This window comes from Miniopterus schreibersii (assembly GCF_964146895.1).
Source record: "Miniopterus schreibersii genome assembly, chromosome: 2".
NCBI lineage: Eukaryota > Metazoa > Chordata > Mammalia > Chiroptera > Miniopteridae > Miniopterus > Miniopterus schreibersii.
In genome coordinates this window covers 75,775,379-75,796,737 of record NC_138102.1, presented here as the reverse complement: position 1 = coordinate 75,796,737, position 21,359 = coordinate 75,775,379, and the positions used below count along the sequence as shown (strand labels likewise).

The window sequence follows — 21,359 nt, the reverse complement described above, 5'->3', positions numbered from 1 at the left end:
GATGTGCGTGAAAGGGGTGAAGGGGATCAAGAAGTACAAACTTCCAGTTATAAAAGACATCATGAAGAATCAATGAACAGCATGGTGACTGTAGTCAATAATATTGTATTGCAAATTTGAAAGTTGCTAAGAAAGTGTAAATTGTAAAAGTTCAAATCATAAGAAAAAAATTGTGTAACTTTGTATGATGACAGATAGTAAATGGACTTAGAATGGTGATCAGTTTGCAATACATACAAATGTCAAATCATTTTATATACCTGAAACTAATATAATGTTGTATGTCAATTATATGTAAATAAAAAAAAGTGAAACAGAATATTTCAACCCATAAGTTTCTCAGTAAATCAATATAAAAAGAAGTACAATACAAAATTAACATATTTACATATTTCCTTTCTTGGCTCAAGCAACAAAATACCTATAGGACTTACTCAAAATGAGATTTAGAATTATATAACCAACTTCTTTTAATGGTAGACTTGCCCATATTGTTTTTGAATTCATGACCCCTACACTTAAAGAGGACATGGTGGTGAAGAGCAAGGAATCCAGAGCTCTGAAGCTGTGTGGCCTGGGTACAAATTACTAAGTCTCTCAGGGCCTCAGTTTCTGCAGTATCTACCTTACTAGGCTGTTATGAAGATTAAATAAAGTAACTATTTATAAAGTGCTTGTAAGTATTACTGGCATAAAGTAAGTGGCTATTAGCTAAATTAATAAAATAAAATAGTGCTGGAACACTATGATAAAATTGGAGATATGTGCCACAGAAAAGAAAACACCTAGCTTCCATATGGAATTTTAAAATATCCATTTAGAAATATAACAGATTTTACAAAAATCATATTAAACAATAATGCTCTCGCCCGGCCAGGCGTGGCTCAGCAGTTGAGCATTGACCTAGGATCCAGGAGATCTCAGTTCGATTCCCAGTTGAGGCACATGTCTGGGTTGCCAGCTCGAACCCCAATCGGGTGCATGCAAGAGGCAGCCGATCAATGACGACTCTCTCCTCACTGATGTTTCAACTCTCTCTCTCCCTCTCCCGTCCTCTATCTGAAATCAATAAAGATATATTTATAAATAAATAAATAAATAAATAAATAAATAAAGCTCTCGCCCTGGCCAGGTGGCTCAGTTGGCTGGAGCGTTGTCCAGTACACCAAAAGCTGGCAGGTTCGATCCCCAGTTGGGGCACGTACAGGAAACAACAGATCGATGTTTCTCTCTCTTTCTATCTCTCTCAAATCAATTAAAAAAACAAAACATATCCTCAGGTGAGGATTTAAAGAAAAATAATAATGCCCTCATTTCACTAATCCTATTATTCAGAATATTATAATTGAAAATATGGGGTGTCCCCAAAAAATGTATACACACTTTAACAGCTGATAGCTCAATTTTGAAAATGAAATGTATTTTAATAAATACTGCCTTTATAATTATTCAAAGTATGTGTATACATTTTTGGGGACCATATACACACACACACGCGCACACACACACACACACACACATATATATTTCACTGAAATTTAAAATGTCAATCAGAACCTATAGATATGCCCTAAAGTGAGAAGTGGCCCTGGCTGGTGTGGCTCAGTTGGTTGGGCGTCATCCCTTGCACCAAAAGGTTCCAGGTTCAATTCCCAGTCAAGGCACATGCCTGTGTTGTGGGCTAGATCCCCCAGTAGGGAGCATGCAGAAGACAGCCAAACCATGTTCTGCTCTCATATGGATGTTTCTCTCTCCCTCTCCCCTCTTCTCTCTCTAAAAATCAATTAAAAAAAAAAGAAGTGAGAAGTATCTGCCTTTAATTTTAGACCATCATTCTCTGTTTTATTCCATTTCATAACCTTAAACAGATCAGAACTGTTTTTAAGAAAGATTTTTTTCCTTCAACTTTATGACATATTTTAGACTTTGTTTACATACAAAAAAGAGTTCACTTAGCATGACCTGAATCAATTTAGTTAATAACTGGTTTACAGTTTTGTTTTTACTAAATTGTATAATCATTTAACTAAACTGAAACCTTTCATCAGAAAGAAGCTAAAGTTTCTCCTGGATAAAACAAATATAATTCTATTGGACTTGAAATATGCATTATTGGACTCTGGCTGGTGTGGCTCAGTTGGTTGGAGTGTAGTCCCATACACCAAAAGGTCATGGGCTCGGTTCCCGGTCAGGGCACATACCTAGGTTGTGGGTTTGATCTCTGGTTGGGGTGGGTTCAGGAGACAACCAATCAATATTTCTCTCTCACCTCAATGTCTCTCTCTCTCCCCCCCCCCACACACATTTCCCCCTCTCTAAAAAAATCAATAAACATCTCCTTGGGTGAGGATTAAAAAATATATATATTTATTTGCCTTAATCTAACCATTCCTAATTCCAGTCCCCCAAATGTGGCTCTAAAATTGTTTTACTACATACTTATAAATTCCTCCAACTCCAGTGGTTAGAACTGCATGGTCATTCTTGGCACAGAAAAAGTGGTAACTCTTGGCACAGGTCTTTTCATCACATCCCACCGTGGCTCCTCTTTCACCACAAAATCTGCATTTCTACAAAAGAATACATTTTACTGAGTAAGTACCTGTTTTCATAATCTTTCTTAAAATTTAAAGTTAAACATGTTATTAAACGTTATTTTTAAGTCAGCAGCCCTAATGTCCTCAGGTACAGCATTACTTACATTTGGCTGGTTAGCTAACTAGAATGCTTGGCATGACTGTTTTGTAATGATTTGATTAAAAGCAGAAAACCTTTTTTGTTTTAAAAAACAAATCTCTTTCTCTTTTAAAAAGAGATTTCCAAAAATCAGGGTTGGCAAAACTGTTCAACTCGAGGCAGGGGTTCCTGTTATAGATACTGAGTCTGTGGCTGGGGTAGCTCCTGGCGGTGCCACTAAGAGCTGTGTGATTTCCAGCTGGTCACTTCCTCTCTCTCAGACCCAGATTCCTCCCTGTATATAACAATGCCTGTTTTATAGAGTTATGACAAGGACAACGTGAAATAAGGTAAGTGAAACATCTCCGGAATCAATGTATTAGGGCCCAAAATTTTTAATTTAAGAAACAACAACCTGAGTAATAAGCTTTTACTTAGTTCATTTATTTGCTTTCTTTCTTTCTTTCTTTTTTTTTTTCTAATATATCTTTATTGATTTCAGAGAAAGGAAAGGAGAGGGAGAAAGAGAGATAGAAACATCAATGATGAGAGAGTCATTAATCGAGCCCACAACCCGGGCACATGCCCTGACCGGGAATCGAACCCCGATCTCCTGGATCCTAGGTCGGCGCTCTTCCTCTGAGCCACTCCTGGCTGGGCTGCTTTCTTGATTTATATATTAGTCTATTGTTCTAGTATTTTACATATGAAGGTGGTGTAGAAATGGCTGGCAGGACAGTATGTGGCCACAGCAGCCTAACTGGTGTATGGGAATCTGAGCCATGACCATGGCTGATTTACATCATACTCTGGCTACAGGCAGTGGAAGCACAATGAAACCATTTTGCAAAACGGGAGACAGCTCACGTAATACTCTAAGGTCAGTACCAGCAGCCATATAAGAAAGGAAACTCAAATATGGGTGAGGAATTAGATTATGCTAAAGACAGAATTTCCAATCAGGGCACCAAAAAATGATCATTTAATTTTGGGGATCATCTAACTGCATGCGCAGAAAAAAAAGTTAGGTCCCTGCCTCATAATATATTCCCAAATAAATTTCACATGGATTAAAGCTAAAATTGTATTTTTAAAAAACTTAAAAAAAATAGAAAATATAGGAGAAAGAAAAATGTATGATATTGAGAAGAAGACTTTCTAAGCAAAGCAGGAAACCGATTTCTATTTTTATTGTGACAAATACCATTAAAAATATAGAGGAGAAGATTAAAAGAAAATATTTGCTGCATATTTGACAAAGGGTTAAGACTGTTAATCCACAGAAAAACGGGAAATAGCAAATCAGAGAACTATGATGGCTAATAACCATTCATTCACTTAAAGACTACTGAGTAGCTGTGATGTGGCAGGCACTGTTCTAGGATGGGGAACAATAGTAGATAAGCTACCTGCCCACATGAAGTTAACATTCTAGTGGACACAGATCACATAAAGCAAACTTAAAAACAGTGATATATGCTTTGTAGAGCATTAGCATAAGGAGAAGTGACAGAGTGTCACTGGGTTTCTACTTCAGATTGGGTGATCAGTAAAGGCTCTAAGGAAGTAATATAGAAGCTTCGATGTGAATAATAACAGCTCTTAGCACACAACAAAAACGGGGGGAAGGACATTCTAAGCAGAAGGCCTTATATTCTGGCAGCAAGAATGAGCTTCCCCACTGGCAAGCTTACCAGAAGGATGGGGCAGGACTGGGGGGGGGGCAGTGCTGGTATTGTTGGCGCAGAGAGGAGGGCAAGGGGAAAGTCTGGGATAAGATCCAAAGTGTAGTAAGGGCTGCATCATGTAGGGCTTATGAGCCAGGGTAAGGAGTTGGGGTTTTATCCTCATGCAAGGGGAACATAAACTGAGTACTATTTTTAAGATACTACTCTGGCTGCTGTGTGGAGAATGGGCTGGGGTAAGGATGGGCAGGAGAAAAAGGAAGACAAGTGTCAGTAGTGTTCAGCAACCATCCAAAAGAGGGAGACCAGGGACTTCACTACAGTGGATCAGCGACACAGAGAGAGAAGTGGAGGACTCAAGGTCTGTAGGGTGGTACTGATGGGCTCAGTGCTGGGCTGGAGGGTTGAGGAGGAGATGATGATGGATAAATGATGTGCTGTTCATTGAGATCAGGAGTGAACAGGTGTGGATGGATGAGAGGATATGAAACAGTAAATGTGGAGGGTGGAGGATCCGTCTGAGGTCTGTGGCCAGGAATCTAAGATAAGTCAACACATTTGTGGGTTTTTCTACAGTTGTTACCAACTGCTCAAGTGTGGGTGCTATTCAGCATATGCAGACAACAGACAGATGCATTTCACCAGGGTTGGGGCTTTGCTAGGAGAGTGCAGAAGAGGGCGGTGGGGAGAGGGAGTCCAGGTGTTTGTAAGAGAGTGACTTCAATGGGGGACCAAGGCTATGAGGTGGGGCCCCTGATTGTACAGGGATCACTGAAGAACTGCTGAAGCTGGGTGAGCTAAGGATAGACATGCCTAAAGAAAAATAATGTTCAATGTCTCCAGTGACCAGGGAAATGCAAGATAAAACTTTCTTTCAGACTGGCAAAATTAATAAATTTGAACATTTATTTTTGTCAAGAGCTGGGAGCAGTGCTCTTTCATCCACTATGTACAGAAGTATAAAGTGGTACAACCCTTTTGGGGGAGAGTTTGTCAATATATTTCAAAATTTTTAAAGAGAATTCTCTTTGACTCAGCCATTCCACTTCTAGGAATATGCTCTACAGCAACACTCAAACAAATACACAAAGATATATGTATAAAGATGTTTACTGCAGCATTAGTTGTTACAGTGAGAAACCAGAATCAACTCATTATCTAACAACAATGGAATGGTTTCATGCATTCTGGGACATCCTGTGGAATTCCATGAAGTCAATACAGACAATGGAGAGTCATGTGCTTGCAGTTTTATAAATGTGCCATGTCATTCTTGCCTTCCACACTTTTGCACATCCTGTTCCCTCTCTCTGAATTCCCCCTTCCTCATCTTCATTTTCACCCAGAAGAAACGCTGAGCTCCCAACTGTGGTGAGGTGCGTGCTTGCTGAGTGCCTTGTGCTGACCCTCAGAGCACATCAGGCTGTGGGGAAACTGTCCATATATATGCTGACACTTTGCAAGGGCTAAATACATGTTTCTCAGATTCATTAACCTTATCATGGTGGTGGCAAGGGCTTTAGCTAAGCTGTGAAGGACCTTTCGTAGAGGAAGTAAAATGTAATGAACCCAGGGGGAGCTGACCCCAGCTCCAAGGGTAGATCCTGATTAGGTACAGTCACTTCTAGCAATCGGTGTCGGAAGAGGGGTGTGGCCCAGTTAAACTCTCTGAAGGGCTCTTATGCCATGCTTGGAGATGAACTTTCTCTATCCCTAGATAGAAACAAGAAAGCCTGATGCTTTCAGTTGTTGCCTGCAGCCACCCTATGATAACAAGGGGACCAGCTGATTTTGTGGATAGGAGGGCAGAGAGGATGATGGGCTCTTGATGACATCATTGAGCCACTGAACCAACTAACCTTGAAGCCAGTTTCTCCTCTGGCTAAGTGAGAAAATAAGCATCCTTTTTTTAAAGCCAGTTTGAGCTGGCATTCCTCCCACTTACAGCCCAAAGCATTCTAACTCATATATTCTTTGCTGATAAAGCATTTTATAGTTTATTTTAAATTAAATGTTCAGTCACTCTGAGTTTCCAATACAGGTCCTACTTCCTTCAGCTCTCTAGGATGTGTTTCTATTCTTGCTTTATTAATCAAATAGACTTTCTTTTGAAGGCATCCCCCAAGAGTCTGTTCATCTTGTATGAGTAATAAAATAATTTATACTTACCAACCTCCTTCCTCTAAAGATTTCTTTCTTTACTGCTTCCACATCAAAACTTCTATAACAATGTTTTGGATCATCATTTTCACATTCCACAAGTGCTGAGGAATACAGCTGCAGATTGGGAAAAGAAAAAACCCAGAGTATGCACAAAGTAATGGTGACAGCTACAAGTCAGAAAATGGTACTAGAAAGTAATTACCAGGAGGGGAAGATGGTAGAACAGTGACTACTTTTTGGGGTATGTGAGCAGATCACAAGCCACCCTGCTTTTCTTTGGTCCCAATCCCAGGTGTATTTTCTATTCCATAATCCTGACCCCCAATGGCTAACTGAACCTGACTGGCACTCTGACTCCAAGCTGGGCCAATCAGACTCCCCATCCTAGGAAAATGGAATAGGCTCTGAGCCACATGCTCAGAGCAAGCCAGTCTGCAAAAAGAAAAAACAAAACAAAAAGGAGAGCTAGAGAGGACATCCTGGCTCTTTTCAGGGCCTGTTTCTTAGACTGGCCTGCAAGCCTGCCTTCAGGAGCCATGAAATGCCCCTGAAACCTTATCACAAAGCCCCTTTTATTTCTTGTGTTACTTGAAACCAAAAGAATTCAACCTACCTCTGAATTAAAGATCAACATTACACATACAGTCAAATAACAAATTGTACGAAAAACAAAAATTTTGTGATACTGGCAATATAAGCAAAGATTTCTTAGAAAAAGCAAAAACTACATAGAAAGAGTTAATAAGTTGGACTTCCTCAAAACTAAAACTTTTTGCTCTTTGAAAGACATTGATAAGAAAACAAAAAGGCAAATCAGAGACTAGGAGAAAATATTCATAATATGGCCTTGGCAGATGTGGCTCAGTTGATTGGGCATCATCCTGTGCACCAAAAGGTTGCCAGTTCGATTCCAGGTCAGGGCACATGCCTGGGTTGTGGCTCGATCCCAGGTGGGGCAGGTGTGTGTGTGAAAGAGGCAGCCTATTGATGTTCTGCTCTCACACTGATGTTTCTCTTTCTTCCTCTCCCTTCCTCTCTCTCTAAAAAATCATAAAAAATATTTAAAAAATATTCATAATATGTATATCTGACAAAAGACTCTTATCAGGAATGTAGGAAAAACACAACTCATACGACAATTAAATTAAAAATGGGCAAAACACTTGAACAGACACTTCATAGAAAGAGTTACAGATGTTGAATAAACACATGAAAAGAATCTCAATCTCTATCATTAACCCTCAGGCAAATTAAAACCACACTAAGATACCAACATATACTCACTAGACTGGCAAAAATGAAAAAGACTGAAAATACCAAGTATCAAGGATGTGGAGCAAATACAACTCTTACACATTGTTGGAAGTAGTGAAAAATGATGCAATCACTTTTAAACTTAAACATACACTTAATTGAGAGGGAAGATGGCAGCACTCTAACAAGAAGCAGAGCACCCTTGCTTCCATCCATGGACTGGATTTACAGCTAAAATATAGCCAGCTTGGAAAAACAAGAGAAATATACCTGAGTGGACATATTTCAAGTAAGGAGCACTGAAGAAACATCATAGAGTCTGGTAAGAGAAGGGGGGTGAAGAAAGGGGGAGTCCCCCCTGAAGTCAGTGCTGGACTACGAGGCTGGAGGGTTAGAGGCTGCAAAGCTCCCTCCCCTTGGGAGTATGGACTGGCATTGAAAAGCTGGGATCTCAAACCTGGAGGGGAGGAGAAGGGAAGGAGAGACCTTGCATCGTGTGCAGAAGGGAGTCAAGGAAACAGTGTGTCTGTGAGGAGGGGACCGCGCCTTCCTAGAGAAACAATGCACCTAATGGTGGCAGCCCGGGCAGGAGCGTTTCACCCCAGGTGCTGACCACAGGAAATGTTGTCCTGCAGGGTGTGGTTTCCAAATAGAAAGGAGCAAGAGAGTTGCACTCAACAGTGAACTAAAGGGACTCTGCTTTCCTGTAAGGCATTGTGTAGAACCCCAGAAAGCATTTGAACTGTGTGGGCTGGGGAAAAAGAAGGGGAAGAGAGCTTTCCCAGAGCACAGTCCTGAGGAGGAAGGGAGTACAGCTCACAGAAGGACAATATAAGAATTAAGACTCTAGAGGACTACTGTTTGGGAACTGGTGGAAAAGCTTAAAACCCCTTCTGGGGGCTGGGCAGGCAACGTGCTCACCAGAGTCTTTTTTAATCAAACCCACTGAGCCCAGGCCACTGAAACTGCCCATACAGAAAAGGCAACAGACTGAATTCAATCTGAACCTACAGCAGGCCATTGTATGGGGAACTAGAATTGGAGGATAGGGTAGAGACTGAGGAGTTGGCTTTGAAGTAGAGACTAACTTCCCCCCCACAGTGAGTGCCTGACAGTGAAACCTCTAAGTAAGGGGAGCAATAGCCCAAGCTACAGTAGCCATCCTGCACCCTAAAGACTCTTCAGAAGACTCGAGTAAGACAAGGCAACCACAAGGGGGAGGCAAAATAGCTGACAAGTGGAGGTGGTCCACAGAGAGCCTCAGACCAGCCAACTACCTAAGGACATCAGAGCCAAACCTAGACAGTTCCAGACATTGGTTGACACACAAGTACCTCCCAGGAGACCGCAAATCAGCAGACAAAACAATGAACTGCAGACAGCATAAGCTGCCCAGATGAAACTCATCTGATTGACGTGTTTTTTTATAGAAAAAGGGGGGGCGGTTTCTTTTAAAAAGTCTTAAATTGTTTTAAATTTATTTTTTAAAAATTTGTTTTGTCTTGCTTTGCTTCTTTTTTTGCTTTGTTTTTTGTTCTAGTATCAAGATTTTCTTGATATTCTCTGCTTCATTACTGGGATATTATTATAACCAATAAGTTTATTGCTATTCTCTATTGTTTCCCCCATATCTCTTACTGGCCTCCTTCTCTGCCTTTGCTTTACCCCTCTCTCTCTTCTTGTTCTATTAGCATAACTTTTTTTCTCTTTTTCTCCCATTTCATTCTCTGTCTTCCTATGTTTGTGTTTGTCTATTTTAATTTATTTTTTCATTTTCAACCATTATCCTATTCCTACTCTCTATATTTTTTTGCTCACTTCCTTTCAGAATCTTATCTCTGCCCCTTTTATCTCCCAGAAGCTTCTCTATTTTTTACTTTTTATTTTATAATTAGATTTTTTTTTTTAAATTTTACTATTAGCAATAATATACTTTTCTTTCTTTGTTCTTTTTGCTTTAGCATTTGTGTTCTCACTTTGCTCCCTCAATTCTACTTTCTCTTGTGTTGTTTTCACTGTGACTGTCAGGATATTTTGTAAGTTACTGTTTGTTTCCTGGCAGTTTGGTTGTGTTTTGTTGGCCTGTCAGCACCTGTAGAAAAGCTCACATGAGGTGGTTGTGGCTGAGCTTCATAGCCAGCCTGGGAAAAGAGTCCTCCCAAGAACAGGTCAACAACAATCTAGACAAAATCACAATAGGAGAGGTCAAAGCACCCACAAAAGGGATACCCACAAAAGGGACACAACTAGAGCAAATAGCTCAGAAGTAGAAGGAAAACACACCTCTGGGTCCCACTGGACACACACTACAAAATCCCACACCATAAAACTGGGAGAAAGCAAATATATCTAATATACAGATACAAACACTAAGAATAACTAAAACGGGGAGAAAAAGAACACCCAAACTAAAGAAAAGGAAAAATCACCAGAAAAAGACCTTGATGAGATGTAGTTAAGCAAGTTATCAGAAATAGGGTTCAGAGTAATGGTTATAAAGATGCTCAAGGAAATTAATGAGAACCACAAGACACTTAATGAGACGGTCCAAGAAATTAGTGAAACCATGAAAAAAAGAGCTAGATATGATAAATAAGAACCAGGCAGGAATGAAGAACACTATATCTGATATCAAGAATATGCTGGAAGGAATTAAAAAAAGGCTCAATGAAGCAGAGGATAGAATAAGTGACTTAGAAGACAAGGTAGAAAAAAAACCACTCAATTAGAGCAAGAAAAGTAAAAAGCACTTAAAGCATGAGGACAGTTTAAGGGAACTTTGGCATAACATGAAGCAAAACAACATATGCATCAAAGAGGTCCTGAGGGGGAGGAAAGAGAGTAAGAGATAGAGAACATGGTGGAGGAAATAATGACAGAAAACTTCCCTATGCTGGTGAGAGAGAACGCCACACAAGTTCAGAAAGCACAGAAGGCTCCAAACAAGAGATCCACTCCAAGACACATCATAATTAAAATGGCAAATGTTAAGAAGAGAGAATATTAAGGGCTGCAAGGGAGACACAAGCAGTGACCTACAAGGCTGACAGCAGATTTCTCAACAGAAACACTTCAGGCCAGAAGGGAGTGGCATGAAGTTCTCAAAGTAATGAAAAGCAAGAACGTGCAACCAAAATTGCTTTATCCAGCAAGCCTATCATTTAAAATTGAAGGTGAAATAAAGAGCTTCCCAGACAAAAAAAGGCTAAAGGAGTTCAGTATCACAAAACCAGCATTGCAAGAAATGCTAAAAGGACTGCTCTAAGAAAAAGAAGAAATATTGAGAGAAAGTTACATCGGCATAAAGGGAAAAAATGGCATTAAACAAGTATATGTTAATAACAACCTTAAGTGTAAACAAAATAATTGCTCCAATCAAAAGACACAGGGTAGCTGAATGGATAAGAAAACAGGGCCCAAATACACGCTGTCTACAAGAGACCCACCTGAGAGCAAAAGATTCACACAGGCTGAAAGTGAAGGGATGGAAAAAAATATCCCACGCAAAAGGAAGCGAAAAAAAAGCTGGAGTAGCAATACTTACTTCTGACAAAATAGACCTCAAAATAAAGACCATAACAAGAGACAGAGAAGGTCACAACATAATACTAAAGGGATCAATCCAATAGGAGGAAATAACCCTTATAAATATATATGCACCCAATATAGGAGCACTTAAATACATAAAAAATTTCTTGGTGGACTTTAAGGGGGAGATCGACAGCCACACAATCATAGTGGGGGACTGTAACAAGCCACTGTCAACATTGGACAGATCATCAAGACAAAAAATCAACTGGGAAACAGACCTTAAATGACACACTAGATCTAATGGATTTAATTGACATCTACAAACCACTTCATTCCAAAGCAGCAGAGTACACATTCTTCTCAAGTGCACATAAAATATTCTCCAAAACCGACCACATGTTAGGGCACAAAGCAAGTCTCTACAGGTTCAAGAAGATTGAAATTATATCAAGCATCTTCTCGGATCACAATGGCATGAAACTAGAAATCAATCACTATAAAATAACTCAAAAATATTCAAACACATGGAGGCTAAATAGCATGTTATTAAACAATGAACGGGTTACCAATGAGATCAAGGAAGAAATCAAACACTTCTTGGAAAAAACTGAAAATGAATACACAACAACACAAAACCTAAGGGACACAGCAAAAGCAGTACTGAGGGGAAAGTTAACAGCATTACAGGCATGCCTCAAGAAACAAAAAAAAAGCTCTACTAAACCATCTAACACTACAACTAAAAAAATTAGAAAGAGAACAGTAAGAAAAGCCCAGAGTAAGTAGAAGGAAGGAAATTATAAAGATCAGAGCAGAAATTAATGACAGAGACTAAAAAGACAATACAAAAGATCAATGAAACCAAGAGCTGGTTCTTTGAAAAGATAAATAAGATTGATGAACCTTTAGCTAGACTCACCAAGAAACAAAGAGACCCAAATAAATAAGAAATGAAAGAGGTGATATAACAACTGACCCAACAGAATACAAAGGATCGTAAGAAAATACTACGAGCAACTATATGCCAACAAACTGGACAATGTGGGTGAAATTGACAAATTCCTAGGAACATACAATCTTCCAGGACTGAATAAGAAAGAATGGGAAAACCTGAATAGGCTGATAACAACTAATGAAATTGAAGCAATAATAAAAAAAACTCCCAGCAAACAAAAGTTGTGGACCAGATGGATTTACAAGTGAGTTTTACCAAACATTCAAAGAAGAATTAACACCTAGTTGCCTCAAACTATTCCAAAAAATTCAAGAGGAGGGAAATCTCCCAAGCTCTTTTTATGAGGTCAGAATCTTCCTAATTCCAAAACCATATAAAGATACTACAAAGAAAGAAAACTAGAGTCCACTATCCCTGATGAACACAGATGCTAAAATCCTCTCTAAAATACTAGCAAACCGGATCCAGCAATACATTAAAAAGGTCATACACCACGACCAAGTGGGATTTATTCTGGGTATGCAAGCTTGTTGTAATACTTACAAATCAATAAATGTGATATATCACATAAACAAAATAAAGGACAAAAATCATATGATCATATCAATAGATGCAGAAAAAGCATTTGACAAAATCCAGCACCCATTTTTGATAAAAACTCAGCAAAATTGGAATAGAGGGAACATACCTCAACATAATAAAGGCCATATACGACAAACCTGCAGCCAACATCATACTCAATGGGCAAAAACTAAAATCATTTCCCCCCAAAACAGGAACAAGACAGGGATGCCCACTTTCACCACTCTTATTCAACATCATATTGGAAGTCCTAGCCACATCCATCAGACAGGAAGAAAACAGGAAAGGTATCCAAATTGAAAAGGAGAAAGTAAAACTGTCATTATATGCAGACGACATGATTTTGTACAAGGAAATCCTACAGACTCCACCAAAGTAGTACTAGATTTGATCAATGAATTCAGCAAGGCAGCTGGATTCAAAATTAACATCTGGAAATTGATGGAATTTTTATACACCAATAAAGAACTCTTAGAAAGATAAGCTAAAATAACACCATTTTCCATTGTAACTAAAAAAATAAGATACCTTGGAATAAACTTAACCAAGGATGTAAAAGACCTGTATTCAGAAAACTACAGGACAGCAGGGGAAAAATAAAAGAAGATATAACAAGTAGAAGAATATACCATGTTCATGGATTGGGAGAATTAATATCATTAAAATGTCCATACTACCCAAAGCAATTTATAGATTCAATGCAATTCCTATTAAAATTCCAACAGCATATTTCACAGAGCTAGAACAAATATTCCAAAAATTTATATGGAACCAAAAAAGACCCCGAATAGTCACAGCCATCTTGAGAAAGAAGAACAGAGTAGGAGGGATCACTTTACGGGATATCAAACTACACTACAAAGCCATTGTAATCAAAACAGCCTGGTACTGGTACAACAACAGACATATAGATCAATGGAATAGAACAGAGACCCCAGAAATAGACTCATGTCATTATGGTCAGTTAATATTTGACAAAGGAGGCAAGAGCATACAATGGAGTGAAGGCAGTCTCTTCAATAAATGGTGCTGGGAAAATTGGACAGGTACACGCAAAAAAATGAAAGTAGATGGCCAACTCACTCCATACACAAGAATAAATTCAAAATGGATAAAAGACTTAAATGTAAGTTGTGAAACCATAAAAATCCTCTAAGAAAACATAGGCAGTAAAGTCACAGACATCTTGCGTAGTGGAATTTCTTTTGTTTCAAGAGAAACAAAAGAAAAAATAAACAAATGGGACTACAGTTAACTAAAAAGGTGTTGCAAAGCAAAAGAAATCAGCTCCAAAATACATAGGAACCCCCAGGTATGGGAGAACATATTTGTCAAGGATGCATCTGATAAGGGGCTAATTTCCAAAGTGTACAAAGTACTCATACAACTCAACAAGAGGAAGACAAACAATCCAATTTAAAAATGTGCAAAGGATCTGAATAGACACTTCTCCAAAGAGGATATACAGATGGCCAAGAGACATGAGAAAATGCTCAATGTTGCTAAACATTAGAGAGATGTAAATTAAAACAACAATGCAGTATCACTTCACACCTGTCAGAATGGCTACCATCAACAAATGACACCTGCTGGTGAGGATGTGGAGAAAGGGGAACCCTGGTACACTGCTGGTGGGAGTGTAGACTTGTGCAACCACTATGGAAAACAGTATGGAGATTCCTCAAAAAATTAAAAATGGAACTGCCTTTTGACCCAGTGATCCCACTTCTAGGAATATATCCTAAGAATCCTGAAACACTAATCAGGAAGAATATATGCACCCCTATGTTCATAGTAGCACAACTTACAATAACTAAGATGTGGAAACAGCCCAAGTGCTCATCAGTAGATGAATGGATAAACAAGCTGTGGGACATTTACACCATGGAATACTGTGCAGTTGTAAAGAAGAAGGATCTTGTACGCTTTGGGACAGTATGGATGGACCTGGAGAATACTATGCTAAATGAAATAAGCCAGGCAGAGAAAGACAAATATCATATGATCTCACTTATAGGTGGAATCTAAAGAACATAATAAACTGATGAACAAAATAGATTCATCATGGAAGCATGGGTCTGACTGACGAATCTCAGAGGGAAGGAGGGTGTGGCTAGGTGCGGAGAGATTAACCAAAGAATTTATATGCATATACGCATAACACATGGACACAGACAATAGTGTAGTGAAGCCTGGGAGGGGAGTGGATGAGGGGGTAGAAGGTGACAATGGGGAAAAAAGGGGACATCTGTAATATTTTGCACAATTAAAAAAAATTGGGTAAGCTAGTAGGAAAATAATAATCACATGAATATTTTTAATTGCAGAATTTTACAGGTATTTCATGTAACACATTCTTATAATTTCTGGCATATATATGTACTAATAGATATATACATTTTACCCTACAGACTGAAAAAATTAACAAATAGTTTTATATCTAAAAATAACAAAAAAAAAACACACTTAATTTATGATACAGCATTCCTCTTCCAGGTATTTGCCCAAGAGAAATAAAAGCATATGCTCATACACAAAGACTCATGTTCATAGCAGACGTTCATAGCAGCTTTATCCTAATATCCCCAAACTGGAAATGACACATATGTCTATCCACAGGAGAATGGATAAAGAACTTGTGATATATCCATACAATGGAATACTATACAGAAATTAAAAGGAAAAAAAAATACAGATATATTCAAATACATAGAAGAGTGTGCACTGAGCAAATTGTGTAGTGAGCAAAAAAAGCCAGATACAAAAGTATGCATGCTGTAGGATTCCTTTCATATGATATTCAAGAAAAAAGAAAGTCAATCTATAGGGACTGGGGTGGGGAGGAAGAGATTGCAAGGAGGCATGAGGAAACTTTTTGGGGTAATGGAAATGTTCTATATCTTGATGGTGGTGGTGGTTACACTGGTAAACACATGTTTTAAAATTCCCTGAACTATATACTTAAAATAGGTGCATTTTGTTTTATATAAATTATACCAATAAAGTTAACTAAAAATAGTAACAAATTAACAGTATACTACAATAAAATATCATGATCAAATAGTATTAATCTCAGAATGGTTTAACAGCAGAAAATAAGCACGTAACATATTATTAACAAATTAAAAAGAGAAAATTGGAGACATGAAAACCATGTGGAACCCAGTAATTAGAATTCTTTGTTATAAAGATAGTTATTAGGACAATAAATGAAACCTGAGTGGTTTGAGGATTAGGTGGTAGTAATATATTAATGTTAATTTCCTGACTCTGATGGTTATATCATGCTTATGTGAAAGAACGTCCTTTTTGTAGGAAATACACACTAAAGTATTTAAGAAAGGTGTCCCAATGTAATTTCAAATGGTTCCAACAAAAAAATTATTTGTACTGTACGTGCAACTTTTCATAATATTCAATAGTTTTTTAGCAAACTAGAAATAAAAGGAAATATCCTTACTTTAATAAAGTGAAGCATTAAAAACAAAATATACACAAATTTAAAACCTTAGAAGCATCCCATTAATATAAGAAACAAGACAAAGCTCCCTACTTTAAAAGCCTCTATAAATAATTAATAAATAAAAGCTTCTAATCACTATTGTAACACAATGGTCTAGAAAAATGCAGTAAAACAAGAAGAGAAATTAAGAGACCCAAAAATTAAAAGGAAAAAAAAAAAAATCACCTCTATTCATAGATGTGGCTTGTCCAAATAAAATATCCAGGTGAATCTAGACTTTTATTTTTTTATTTTATTTTTTAAAAATATATCTTTATTGATTTCAGAGAGAGGAAGGAAGAGGAAGAGAGAGAGAGAAACATCAATGATGAGACTCACTGATTGGCTGCCTCCTGCGTGCCCCCCACTGGGGATGGAAACCTCAACCCAGGCATGTGCCCTGACCAGGAATCGAACCGAAATCTCCTGGATCCTAGGTTGATGCTCAACTGCTGAGCCATGCCTGGCTGGGCTAGAGACTTTTAGAATTAATATGAGCTTGCAAGATTGTTGGATAAGATCAATAAAAAAAAATAGTGTTGGAAAAAAATCAATAGTGTTTGTATGTACCAAAAATAGCTCATTTTAAGCAATTAGGAAAAAGTAACAAAACAAACCCAGGAATAAGCCTAATCCAAAGTTCTAGTACTCCATAGAAAAAAGTTACTGAATATTTCTAAAATTCATAAAAGGTGATCTGAATAACTGGAGAGACAGACCCTGTTAATGGATAGAAAGACTTGTATATCATGAGGGTGCCTATTTTCCCTCATATTGGTCTACAAATTCAATGGGGTTCCAGTAAAAATTCTAATGGGAATTTTTATGAAACCTCGTAAGCTAACTCCAAAAGTCAAAGCACACAAAAAAGGAGCCACGGTTTATCATAAAATCATAGTAATTTAGAAAGTGTTATACCAGCTCAGCAATAGACAAAGTGACCAATGGAACAGAATAGAGAGCCAGAAACACATCTGTACACATATGATATACTACATTGTTAGCACATTGGATAAACATGAGGGTTCTAGACCTAGAAAGTATAGGTGAGAATTCTGTGACCCTGGGTGAGTGACTTATCTTCTCTGTGACTCAGTAGTTTCATCTTTGGGCATAACAATATCTACTTCTTAGGGCTGTTATGAGTAGTAATAGTTTAATGTAGGTTAAGCTTCCAGAACATTACCTTACACCTAGTGAACACCAAGTAATAATAATAGTTATCATTATTATCACTACAAACAGGTGAGGAAAGGATAGATTATTCAATAAGTAGTGCTGGGAAAAGTGGTTAATCATGTAAAAATAAAAGTATATCTATACTAGAATCCAGTTGGATTGAGAAGCTGTATGAGGAAAGCCAAATTTTAAAACTTTTGTGAGAAAACGAAAAGAATCTTAGTACAGAAAGAATTTCTCAGGGGGGAAAAAATCTCACAAATTATAAAGGAAAATAATGATGAATTTAATCACATTATAAGAGTCTTTCTGATAGAAAACACCATAATAAAATTAAAAGCAAATATATAATAAAGTGTTACAATCTGCTTATATGTAAATAAGTACACATAAGCAAAACTAACATCTCAAAGATAAAATGTAATCTATGAACACAAGTCACAGAAATGAAAAACAGAACCACTCATTAGCACAGCAAAGAAGGAACAACCCCACTAGCAATCTAAGAATTGCAAATGAAAAGAAGAGACCTTTGTGGACCCTGTGAAAGAAGATACCTACCAAGAAGGGATCCTAGTGGACAAGTGGGCTCAAAATTAAAAACAAACATAGAAACAAACAAACAAAAACACACACAGAGCATAGCAGCCATTTCTAAACAGAGCTTCTCACTCAAACCACAGTTCACTCCCAGAGAAGCCTGCATTAAGCTGCCTGCCTCCTGCACTGAACTGCCTTCCTGCACTCTGTTCCTGCCATCTGAGCCAGCCCTTTATAAAGTCCCTTCCCTTCCCTTCCCTTCCCTTCCCTTCCCTTCCCTTCCCTTCCCTTCCCTTCCCTTCCCTTCCCTTCCCTTCCCTTCCCTTCCCTTCCCTTCCCTTCCCTTCCCTTCCCTTCCCTTCCCTTCCTCCTTTTTTTCATTTTTTTTTGTTTGTTTTTTTAATGTGTCTTTATTGATTTCAGAGAGAGGAAGGGAGAGGGAGAGCGAGAACCATCAATGATGAGAGTCATTGATTGGCTGCCTCTTGCACACCCCCTACTAGAGGTCCAGCTCAAAATCGTGGCATGTGCCCCAGGCATGTGCTCTGACTGGGAATCGAACCACTATCTCCTGGATCATAGGTTGATGCTCAACTGCTGAGCCAGGCCAGCCTGGGCCTGGAATCCTATTTCAATCCATAGGTCTGAGGTTTTCCCCATTTAAACAGAGCTGTGCAGCTATATCCATTACTATTTTCCACCAATCTGAGAAGCTCCATTCTGACCAACCAGGACAGTGCTTTTTGGACCAACCAAACTGTGACGATTTGGAGTCCTAATTTGCATGAGAATGGACCAATTAGGGACCAGGGGCAGGGTCTTCTATTTATGTAAGTCAGCTCCCCTCTAGCTCAGAGGGCACATTTTCCCTTTTCATCCAAGACTGAAGACACTTTAACATGTCTTGCTGGAGGGGAGCAGAGCTCTCTAACAGAAAAGGGGCCTTGCCCCAGGGCTACTTCACAGCTATAGTGTTCCACAGCCCTGCTGTTTCATAATTGAGCTGTAACACAACTGAGCTGTTTACACCAAATAACGTTTCGTTTTTACCGCACCCTAAATTGGGGATTCCTGCTGGCATTGACTTGGCACCAGTGACCATCAGTTGACACCTTCACATCCATCAAATAGGAAAAAAAATTAAAATCTCATAATATAAAGTGTTGGCAACGAAGAGGAGAAATGAATTCTGAAACAATGGTAGAAGTCAAACATGGAGAGCTATTTGGTACATGCAGTCAGGTGCATGCACAATGCTCCCTCCCTGCACCCAACAGTTCTGCTTTTCACTATGTGCCATAGACCAGAGAAATTCTCCCTTGATTTAGGAGACCTATACAAGCATGTTCATGACAGCTGGTTAATCGTATTAAAAAAAAACCAAAAAACATTGGAAAAGCCTAACTGCTTATTTCCAGGAAAATACTTACATAGTGATATAGTCATAAAATGGAATACTGTAACATTTTAAATTAAAGGCAGAGATATGTTTATTAACATAGTAAATGTAAAAAATTCACAGAATTTGACAGAAATTCCATAAAGTCCAAGAATATGTAAAACAATATAATATCTTGGTTATAAATATTTAAATATATGTGGCGGAAGCATAAAATTAAAAACACAAGATAAGAAAAGCTCATTTGTGATAGAAATTATCTCTCGGAAGGAATAGAGAGAGGGGAATAGAGAAAAGTAGAGGGTCCTTAACTATGTATGTTTTCTTTCTTTAGAAAACATGAAGCTGAAGCAAATATTATATAATATCCTGATTTTACAAATCTGGTTGAATAATCTACGGGTATCTGTTAAACTTGAAATATTTCATTAAAATTTATTTTAAAAAGATTCTTTGTAATTTTTGTGTGTTGTATCAGTCATAAATAAAATTAAAAGTAATCATAAGGCGATATGATCTAAAACAATTTAAAAAGTTAGAAAAATACGCACCTGAAATCCCCACTTAAAAGCCCAAATCATGGCCAACTCATCATTCTTTGTACTCAAAGTACCATTTTTCTATTTTGGTATGTCCTTTCCTAAAAGAACCCATGTGTTTTCAAGTAACTTACCAAACAATTTTCATGAGCAGCTATATCCTCTGATTGTGCACAGTAGAGGACACTACACTCGAGGTTTTTGGGACAAAGTGCACATGTCCTTCTTTCCATCTTTTTTGCAACCTGAAAGACACCTATAAGTAACATCCCTGATGAGAAATAAAAAAGTGGAAATTCTTGGTTTCAACACCTCCATTAGTTATAAAGTAGAAGAAAGGCACTTGTTTTATGAGAGATTTTCAACTCCCAGGAAAAAATAAATCAGGACCCAAGCAGAAAAGCAACTTACTTTGTATTTTTTAATGGCTTAACTAAAGAAAACATTAATTAAATGAAAACATTATTTCAAATGTATAAACATGAGGAAAATGAAGAAAACCTTTATTCAAGAAACACAAGCAGGAACTGAAATACAAAGCTTTCAAAACATCACCTTGCCCATAGTAAACTCTCAGTAATTACTACTGTCATTACAAATCAACAAGAAAACAGTGATGTATTCAAAAAATAGTGCTCTGGCCCTGGCCAGTTTGGCTCAGTGGTTAGAGAGTTGGTCCTCGCACCCAAGGGTCAAGGGTATGACTCCCAGTCAAGGACATGTACCTGGGTTGCAGGTTCTATCCCATGGCCCAGTCAGGTGCATATGGAAGTCAACCAATCAATGCATCTCTCTCACACGGATGCCCCCCCTACTCTGTAAAAATTAATGGAAAAAATACCCTTCGGTGAGGAGTAATAAAAAAAAAGAAATAGTGCTCAAGCCCTGGCAGGTGTGGCTCAGTTTGTTGGATATTGTCCTGTACACTGAATGGTTGCTAGTTTCATTCCAATGCGTGACACATGCCTGGGTTGTGGGCTTGATTCTGGGTCGGGGGGTGGGGTGCAGGAAGCAGCTGATTGATGTTCTGCTCCCACATTGATGTTTCTCTCTCTCCCTCTCCCTCTCAAAAAAAACTTAAGAAAAAAATGGAAAAATGAAAAAACTCTGGGAAACAGGCTCTAGCCAGTTTGGCTCAGTGGTTAGAGCACCGGCCTGCCAACTGAAGGGTCCCAGGTTCAATTCTGACCAAGGGCATGCACCTCAGTTGCAGGCTCCATCCCCGGCTCTGGTCAGGGCCTGTGGAGGTAGTTAACTAATCAATGTGTGTCTCTCTCCTCTCTCTGAAAAAGCAAAGGAAAAAATATCCTCGGGTGAGGATTAAAAAAAAAAAAAAAAGAAAAAAGAAATAGGG

General features: G+C 38.3%; 1 protein-coding gene across 1 annotated transcript in view; it reads right to left on the bottom strand.

Moving 5' to 3' along the window:
* SETDB2 (SET domain bifurcated histone lysine methyltransferase 2) overlaps positions 1-21,359 on the bottom strand; it is a 95,026-nt gene that overhangs the window by 18,560 nt on the left and 55,107 nt on the right. Inside the window, exons 12-14 of the mRNA XM_081130186.1 lie at positions 20,140-20,261; positions 6,531-6,638; positions 2,440-2,570 (exon numbers count right to left, since the gene is read on the bottom strand). Of these exons, the coding sequence (XP_080986312.1) occupies positions 2,440-2,570; positions 6,531-6,638; positions 20,140-20,261 (361 nt within the window). The remainder of the gene's footprint in view (positions 1-2,439; positions 2,571-6,530; positions 6,639-20,139; positions 20,262-21,359) is intronic.